At 36.9% G+C, this 10,151-nt stretch overlaps 1 protein-coding gene across 7 annotated transcripts in view; it reads left to right on the forward strand.

The window, feature by feature from the left end:
• LYPLAL1 (lysophospholipase like 1) overlaps positions 1-10,151 on the forward strand; it is a 191,482-nt gene that overhangs the window by 4,615 nt on the left and 176,716 nt on the right. For all 7 annotated transcript variants that reach the window (XR_003047552.1, XR_003047551.1, XM_025049825.1 and 4 more), the window contains exon 2: positions 194-293. Coding sequence is in view for 3 of the 7 variants with exons in the window: in XM_025049825.1 (XP_024905593.1) it covers positions 194-293 (100 nt within the window). In the remaining 4 variants the exon portion in view is untranslated. The remainder of the gene's footprint in view (positions 1-193; positions 294-10,151) is intronic.

Consider the following 10,151-nt stretch of genomic DNA (forward strand, 5'->3'; position numbering starts at 1 on the left):
TAATCAAAAGTATTTCTGCCTATTGGCGCCTGATCAATCAACGTGTATGGATAAGTGGTCTCTGTACAGTTATTTTATGTGTAAGTTTCTCCCCTCGTTCCATCCTCTGCGTGACACCAAAGTTAAAAACTGCTTTTAAATACACCGTATTTTCAAAATGCTGTGTCTTAATCTAGATTTTGTGATTCATCAGGTGATTCTGGCAAAGGATTGAGAAGATGGATCAAAGAGGTCTTAAATCACGATTTCGCATTCCAGCACATAAAAGTTATTTACCCAACAGCCCCTCGCAGGTATGTAGTTGACCTCACTGCTCGGTATAATTATGTGCCATAAAGCACAAACAGGTGTACCAGCGAGGTGTTCTTTAAGCTTAATTCTGTATTGAAAATATTTTAAATTGGGGTACTTTATGTCCAGAATTTTTGTGTGTGTGTGCAATTACACTATCGAGTCAAATTTTGCTGGGCAAGTAATTTCTTCCCTCTCTGTACAGCGTTCCCTGCTCACCTTAACCTTTGTCTCGAGCATGGCCAATCTCTGGCTGCAGATTGCTCACCTTTCTCACTCTCTTCCTGTCCCCTCATCCATCCCAGAAAAGAAACTTAACAACTCCAACGAGCATAATCTTTTTAATAATCTAGTTAACCCAGAGTTCGTAATCTTGAGAATAGGGATCCATGGCATCCTTTCTACACTTAAAAGATTTTAGAAATAATGTAAAGCTTTTGAATCAAGTAAACAAGAATAGGAATATGGAGTGGACTACCTGATAAATAGTTCATTTTACAGCCTATAGATGCACGGTCACGTGGTTGATACAGTTTTGAAGTCAAACCAGTGCTTTGTAATTATTCAGTCGTTATCCACATAGTCTTCTGTGCTGAACATATGCTTTCAACTGGGGTTTGCAAGTCCTTTTTGGCGTAAGTGGAATACTGTGCTGGGCTGTGCGACCCAATGTGATTTCTCTTTACCTGTTCTTGATTTATTTTTGTGAATCCTGCTATGTGCTTATGCAAATGCTTTGCTTTATTTTTCTGTTAATTTAATATTAAGGAGCAGTAGAGCCAGACATTCATGGACCTTTTTTATACACTCGTTAAGATTTTACTTACCTCGGTTGATAGATTTGAACGAGGTAAAACAATAAAACGATACTTTTGTTGTGAGAATTAGGAGTCAAAAATTATATTATTTTGTTAATATAATTTTAGAGGCATTTAGTAGTTTGATGGTACCAATAAAAGACCTAATAATGACCAGGGGGTTATTTTTGTGCTGTAAGTTGAACGTCTTTGAAAATGTCCAAAGAGCTTGTTATTTGCTGTTGGTTTTTAAGGCAGTGGAGTTGGGAAGGAGAAAGACAGCGAGGATGGGAAAGATCAGTTCATTTCAGGCTAAATAGAAATGTAATTGTCTGATAAAACTGAATGGAAGATCATTGGAAACGTGGTTCTGGTAACAGATATTTTTCAGCTTATGAATTCCGTGTCATCACGAAATTCAGGCCAGTATATCTCAAACTTCAGGCCAGAGATACTTGTGAGAGTCCAGAATTCTTCACGTACACTAAGAATTACTTGTGGGTGCTGTTGTGATTTTGTAAAATATAAAATCGTTGAAATAGTTCACTGATCTAATACCAGTTACTAAGATTAGGTAGTAACTTTGGTGTTACATGTTTTTATAGTCCACAGCTATTTGGACAGATAATCAAATATTTTAGACCTGTTAACCAATGAAATATAATATGAGCTACATAAGCAAATTTAAATTTTCTGGACACCACAGTAAAAAAAGGAAAAAGAAACAGATAAAATTAACTTTAATAGCATATTTTATTCAACCAATTATATCCAAAATGTCATTTCAACATGGAATCAATAGAAACTTATTAAAGGGCTATTTTGCATTCTTTTGTTCATTCCAAATCTTTGTAATCTGGTGTGTATTTTACGTATGCAGCACATGTCAATTTGGACGCTAATTAATTAATTTAAATTAAAAGTTCAGTTCATTAGTTGCACTAGCTGCATTTTTAATTGCTCTATAGCTGTGTATGGATAGGGATAGCAAGGTTTAGACCTTGAAAAGGAGAGTTACCATGATAATATGTTGGGGGCCACTGTTCTAGATCAAATCATCATTTTGACTTAAATTTCTCCTGAGTTACAGCTCTTGAATTTGTAAGATTTTTTTTTTTAATAAAATAATTTAAATCATTCATTCTCAGGCAGGGGTGATTATCCCTCAGGGACATTTGGCTGCCCTGGGAAACATTTTTGGTTGTCACAGCACAGAGGAAGGGCCACTCAAAAGATGGTTGGCATCTCGTGGGCAGAGGCCATTATGGCCCTGAACAACCTGCACTTCGTAGGACAGTCCCCACTACAGAAATGATGCAGTCAGTCCCGCATCTCGGTGGTCCCTCGGCTGAGATGTCCTGCTTTAAGCTGCACCTCTGCCCCTCACATACTAGATGATTAGTCTTGTTTCTCCTTCAGGGGAGGAAAAAACGTTGCAGTGTGTTCAGCTGTTTATATTTTAGAAAAACAAACATCTGAGGTAATTACAGTCTGAATGGCATTATTGTCTTTGAATCAATACAAAAAAAAGTCGAGATTGCGTTTAAGAACGGGTCTTTGTGTACTAGGCTTCCTTTATTTTTAGACTTAATTTCTCGGTCAGAAACATTAAAAACAAAATTCGATTTTCTTTCGAAAGGCTTTCTAGTCTCAGATTTACCCTCGTGAGCATAGAGTTGTAAAGTTTTGCTTTCCTGTTTTCACTGGTTCTAAGATTTCTAAAATAAAGAAATAAAGCCCTCATAATCCAGTGCAATTTGTAATTTCCTATTCTGGAAATCGAGCTTTTCAAAAATATTCAGAAAGAGTATATAAATATGTTTTTACTACAAATACGATCTATCCGTGCTATAGAAATATAAGAACATTTCAGGACCCAATCCTTGATCAGGCCACAGCAAATAAAATAGTAAAATAAAACATATATAATTAAGGATAATAATACCAGTGAGTTTTCTTTTACTAATACACAAATCGAGTAAGTTTGTAAAATATGCTTGTCGCTTTTAAATATCAACAGCGGAACCCTCAACTGACCTAGCAACGTTATCTCGTGCTAAATATTCAGCAAGTTGTACATTCTGCAGCTCTGCTGTATTTCGCCGGTCCTTTTCCATATGGGAAATCAAATGTCATTGATCGAGGCTGCATAACTTGTGACTGAAGATTTTCTAAATGTCAGAAGGGATCTTATAAACAGCATAACAAGCAAGACCGGTTTAAAATTTTATCAGATTAGAAAATGGTTTTCAACGTGACCGTGAAATCATTTTTCCTTTGTTTTATGAGAAGTGCAGACATCACCGAGTTTTCATTCCAGATGTCTCAGACTCGCAGAGCAGTTAGAAACTTCATTTAATATGTAATTTAAAATTACAAGCTCTAAAATATTTTAGTTTGCAAATATGAATCACATCTCTATTGATTGAAACTTTTGTGGTCTTAGTTCATCTTACATCTCATTGTGTCAGAGAAAATATTCTGCACAACCTCAGTCTTCTGATACAGACACAGTCTTGTATGTGGTCCCCCCGGGTGACTGTGCTATGTGCATTTGTGTGTCTAGAATTCTATAAATGTCTATACATGAAGGTAGTTACAGTATCGCTCAAATCTTATATTTGTGTAGTCCTTTTTCTAAGCTGGATTTTTAGGTACTGGAGAATGGCTGTTAAAATCTCCAACTATAATTGGTTAGTCTGTTTCTTTAGCTCTGACAGTTTCTTTGCGTGTGTTTTTCAGTGATATTATGAGGTGCATGCCTGTGTGGGATTGTCTTCCTCATCAATACCTACTTTTATCTTATGAAATGTTCATTTTTATCTCTGGTAATACCTTGAAGTGTACTTTGTTCAATAATAATATATCAGCTTTCCTATGTCTACCGTTTATATTAAAGCATCTTTTTCCATCTGTTTGCTTTCTTCTGGTTACTGTTGCTTAGTATGTCTTTTTCTACCTTTTTCACTTTTAACCTGTCTATATCATTATATTCGAAGTGAGGTGTTTTTTTTTTTTTTTGGAGACAGCAGGTATTTGGGCTTTGTTTTTCTTCTTTAACCAATCTGATAGTCTCTGTCTTTTAAGTGATTTGTTTAGACCATTTGCATTTAATGTAGCTATTGATATGTTTTGAGTTTAAGTCTGTTACTCTTTTTCAGTCTTTTTCTCTTTCTGTCTTCTTTTTGGATTATTTGAATTTTTTATTAGTTCATTTTTATTTATCTATTTTTTTTCCTGTTACTTTAGACATTACGAGATAGGTATCAAACCTTTCACGTATTTAGGGGTTTTTTTTTTACCATTTTACATAAAATGTAGAAAACTTACAGCACAGAGGTTCCTTTATCCTCTCTTCGTTATGTTGTACTTGTATATATTTCATCTGCATACACTGAAAACTCTGTCAAACAAGGCTCTGATTTTTGCTTTCAACAGTCATACATGTTTGAAAATTTAAGACAACAGTAGTCTATTATATTTACGCAGTCGTGGTCCATGACAGCGTATCAGTGTGTTTTGTTTAAATTATAAATTGCCATTTTGGCTATAAGATACTCCTTTCCTCGACCCTACTTAATAGTTGTTTTTAATCAGTGCGGTTAAGGGTGTATTAAGTGAAAGTCAGCAATTAGCTCGCCGTGTTGATCTAAATGGAAAATATTGCTTCATTTTCATTTTTTTTCATTCCGTTAACTTGGACTCTATTTAACTGAAGTGCTCAATAAAGATTTTTATTTCTATGACATACTTTAATTGTCTTTGTAATTAGAGGTGTTCTTGGTTTGGGTTTACTATTAGAATTTCCATTTTAAAAATAATAACAGTTTTAACAAGCCATTCATCATTTATATGATGACATATCGTTTCCCTTGGTGTTTTGAAAGATTCTAAAATGAATAAGATCTGCATAGTGCCTCGACTTTTTGATTGGCTATTATTTCATATGAAGTGCATGTTTATATTTTCATTAAACATGTATTCCAAAACAGAGTTAGGCACTTTCAATTTAGGTGTTATAAACGCCTTTATTCTGTCACTTCAAATTTCTACCTGAAACATGATATTAGGGACCCTCTCCTAATCCTGATAGATCTGTACTATAAGCTCACTTCACTGGAAAGGAACCCTGCTAAAAAAAGCTATTTTGAATAAATAGTTTTACTTCTTTGGTGTTTTAAATAGCACATTTAAGTACCTATTAGTATGTCAAAACTTGTTTTCTTAGAAATACGTGCTTTTAAAAAAAAAAAAAGCAACAAAAATATTTGACCTTTTCCTAGAAATCACAGTACAGATTTTAGAACAATTCAAGTCAAAAGCTATTCATAGCAAAATAAAACAATTTTAGATGTTCTCTTATTTCTATCTGACATAGATCATCCAAGTGACACAAATGATTATGGACATTCGTCATTCAACAAATACTTGTCCTTGGCACTGAGGGTATCGCTGTAGAAAAGATAAAGTCCCCGCTCTCAAGGAGTTCACACAGAAATGGGGAAAAAAAGAGAGAGAGGGCAATTAAATATATTAACTTCAAATAGCGATAAATTCTGTTAAGACAGGTAAGTAGGATAACGTGATAGGGAGACTCTGTGTGTGCGCTGTAGGGTGGAGGGAGGTATCCTTTAAATGGTAGGCTTACAGCAGCTTCCCCTGCAGAAGTGACATTTGAGCTGGGACCTCAGGGATCAGTGGGAGCCCATGATGCAGAGATGTGGCAGAGAGCATTCCAGGTACAGGGACTATCAGATGCAAAGCCCCCGGATCAATAATGAGATAGTCCTCTTTGCAGAAAAGCAAGAGTGAACACTGGGGTAACCTCTGCGAAATGAGGACAAGGAAGGCTGGAGCCCGATGATGTTATCTTAAAGGTTATGAGTGGCCTTTTGATTTTATGGCTTTTGGGGAACGCAGATCAAAACAGAACGTGGTATCCGGATGAATGTCAACTCTTTTTTTTTTTCAACCTTGGGCATTTTGTTCAAGCTTAATACTTTACCAGTGTGTAATGGTTCGATTGATTGATTGATTGAGGAGCCACGTAGATGTCTTTAGCCAAACATATTTATTTATTGTGGTAATGTCTGAGCTGTTTTATACCAGCTAATAAAGTGATTTATTTGAGGACGAAGGTGAATGAGTATAACATATGTACCAGTTTGTTAGCTATTTAAAAAGCAGTCTTACTTTTATGCCTTATTTAACAGTTACTCTAGCATCTTAAGAGAGTTATGCATTCTCAATTATGTTTTCTTAGCAAAAGAGTTCTAAATTATTCTGTCTCATTAAAATTTCCCAATTATCTCCTTTGGACAGAAATTTTAATTTTCTTAGAGAATAGAGAGAATTAAAAGCTACTATATTAGTAAAACGTCCATTGGAATTCCACCTCGATGGAGCATCTATCTATCACTAATTAAGTAAGACACTGTCAGAGACGAAAGTAAAGTGAATGTCATTTTTTTCTATTAATGGCTGAATTCCCAGAATGATTCATATCTTAGCCTATGATATCACCCTTATTTAAGTGTTTAGACAGACAAACACAGAAATAACAGAATAAAGGGAAAAGGGAAGTAGAAATAATTTAAGGCAGTAACAGCTGAATTCAGCTTTAAAGTCGGTGGTGTGTTCAGTTTTCATTCAGGAGATCATCGTGGCTTTGGTGGCAAAGTGAATAGAGTTCAGAATTTCATTTTGTCTGACAGTGACATTAATACTAGGCGGAAAGCACCTGCTTTCATTTTCAAAGTGAGAAGGTTAATCCCGAGAAAGGGATTCTGGGAGGTAGGAGGCTTGAATGCTCTCTGTCTTCTCTGTCTTCTCTGTCCTTCCGATTCCAATTCATTTACCTCTCTCGAGTAAAGCAGCTTCTGAGGTCAGAAGGCCTACAGAAGTGGGGGAGAACTGAGGGTCTGTAGGAGCCCCCCTAAACAGTGGGGGCAGGATTGTGTCTTCTGTGTACCCCCTGGGGGCCTGGGAGGACAATGGCGGAAGAGCCTTAGGTGAAGGTCAGAATGTGGCAGATGCTGGGGCGAGCTCCGTCTGCAAAACACCTTCCCTCCTCTCAGGTTTATGTCACGGAATGTGACTTCTCAGGCAATCGTGCAATATTAGGTAAAACCCCACGAGGATTTTTAAGGGGAATTATTTGAAATTATTTTAAAATTCACCGAATATTGATAAATTTCGTAGATAAACAAGGACGATGTCTGAGAATAGGCAGGGCAAGTCTAAAAAAGACACCGGCGGTGATAATGGCAGCGAGAGAGGGACTGTGTTACCCAACCTCAGGACACACTCTAAAACCACCGTCACACGGCCAGTGTGATCCTGACACGGTGTAGATAAACAGATCAGAAGAACACAAAGGAAAAAAGAGCTTTTCTCAACTAGAGTTTTTCGCCAGAGTCATAGAACACACACAAAAAATGATTCAAGTAACTATTTTCTTGATTTTCCCAAGGATGGTACAAAACTAGTCCCGTTCTAGGCACATTGGAGAAAAGTCCTTCCATTGTACATAGTGTGTGTTGGGCATGGGGGCGTAAGCACCTAGATTGAGAGTGACTAGATTACTCAGAACTAGAAAATTAAACGTATGGCGAACATGGAATTTCTCCTTTGGCACAGAAGAGTTTTTGTTTTGTTTTTTAGCAGTAATACAGGCACAGTTGTCTATCCATATGAAAGAAAGTTAATCTGAACACTTAGGTCACTTCAGGTACAAAAAGATTCCAGAAAAATTCAAGACTTAAATGTAAAAACAAAAGTAACAATCTCAGAATAAAATCTTGGATTCCATATGTTAAAATATATGGATTGGGAAGAGCTTTTTAAACAAATTAGGAGACACAGAAATTTAGGGTTTTTTTTTTTAAGACATTATATCAAATATAAAGTCTTTCATCTGATTTAAAAACAAAGACACCATAGTTACATAATATCAAAATATAAAAATAGATTTTAAAAAGTGCTTAAAATACAAATGACAGATATTTGTGTCAATGGTAAGCAAAGTGCTCTTCTAAACTAATAAAAAAATCAAAACCACAATAGGAAAAAAACAGAAAATGATATGAATAGGTAATTTCATTTATGTGGTATTCTAGAATAGCCAGGACTAATCTAAAGTGATAAAATGACTCATTGGTTCCCTGGGACGTGAATGGGAATCGTGTGTCAAGGGGCATGAAAGAATTTTCTGAGGGAGAATGAATGACCTACCACTGTGGAGATGGAGGTTACATTGTCACATCTTTGAACTATACACTTAAAATGTATTTCTCAATAAAGTCGATTTTAAAACTATGTACATAGTTGATACCCTTAAAACGTAATATTTTTAAGAATGTTAGCGCCTATTGCTATTAGTAGTATGGGCAAAAGTGTGTTCTTACTTTCCTTGTAGCGAGGCCGATTTTTATAGTCTTTATGGAAGCGACATTAAAACATCTTTAAGATAAGAACTATACCTTTCAATCCAGCAGTTTTGGTTTGGGACTCCGCTTCCTAGGAATAAAAGTTCCAGAATACAATTTGAAACATATCGTCACCAAATATGTTTAATGCAGCCTTCTTAGTGGCTAAAACGTGAGTACCAAACAAGTGCTCATTAGTGCTGACTAACCAAGTGCTGACTAAACCTTGGAGCATCGTCATCATGAGACATTATACAGCCATTTAAAAGGATGGGCTAGAAGTGAATCAGATGGACGGATTCCCATGAGGTATTATTAAAGGAGAAAATGCACGTAAGAAAAGCAAATAGGCCATTTAATTTTGAAAAGCAGTAGTGCTTTCAGAAATATCCTGTAAAGCTGCATGTTTTACTACATGGGCAAGGAAAATATTCAAGGATGTATTTTAGATCATAAAAACGGTTTACTTAGTGTGAAGGGCGAGTGTCGGAGGAGCGAAAGTGGAGTGGAGAAATGATGTAAACAGTAAACACGATTTACATGAAAGACATCAGAACAGCACACAAACATACGCACACGTGCCTTACGGTGTCCCGCATTTGGCAAGTATCGTGAATCTTCATAAACTAAGAAAAATGTTAGGTTTTTATGGGCTGTATTATAGAGATGCTCAAAATATACATTCAAATTTTAGAAAGCGTGTTGCAAAGTAATGTTTATAACATGGTTCTATTTTAGTAAATAAACAGGATCCTCTAGATGAGTTCTTGTTTCCAGATTTCTTTCAGTTTCTCTGAGAAACTTTCCAAATAGAACCCTCTTGATCTCTTGGTTCCGGAAGTGGGTGCCCACTTACTTTGGGGTGGTCGGACCGCTATCGGTATCACCCATCGGTCCCACGATTGGATGCTTCCCAAGGACAGGTCCGCACAGAGCATCGTGGGGTCTTTTGATAAGAGAATGGGAGCGGAATAGTCCTGGTTCTCCGGGTTGGCCGAGGTTCCACTCGGGTTGTCACCAGAGATGAGGGGACCGATATCAGGCTCATCTGGTGTCTCTCAGCCCTCCGGTTCTGCGCATTTCATGCTTTTATTCCTCTGACTTTGGAGGGTGAGAGTATACAGCCAGCTCCGAGATGGGCGAAGCGGTAGGTGGAGGAGGAAGTCTGCACCTAGCAATCACTGGTTCAGAATTCATTCAGATCATGATGGGTACCTTTGGCACTGGTCGTGTTTTGTAGAGCATTCTTGCATATGACATCAACACTATTTTTACCGTCTCGTAAGGAGAAAGCAAGTCTTGCCAAGTGAAAAGCCATTTCTTTTAGTGAACTCTCCTATCTTTGAAAAATCATTATTCTCCATGTTTGCCTTATATATATCCCTGTGTGCCTCTTTGCGTTTGCTTGCCGAGATGTCTAAGACTTCATTCACCTTTACCCACGTAGGACTTGAACACAGGACCCCTGAACTCCATTGCAATTGGTTAAAACACGGAGTATTTCGAATACTGCAAGATACACACACACTTAAACAGAGCACTCCAGAGTACAGCGAATAGGTCAAGGCCCCACCCATACTGTAGTGACCCCACCTCGTACATAAATGGAAAGCACAGTATGAGATCAACCTCGTCC

The sequence above is a fragment of the Pteropus alecto genome, unplaced genomic scaffold, assembly GCF_000325575.1.
Source record: "Pteropus alecto unplaced genomic scaffold, ASM32557v1 scaffold65, whole genome shotgun sequence".
Classification (NCBI taxonomy): Eukaryota; Metazoa; Chordata; class Mammalia; order Chiroptera; family Pteropodidae; genus Pteropus; species Pteropus alecto.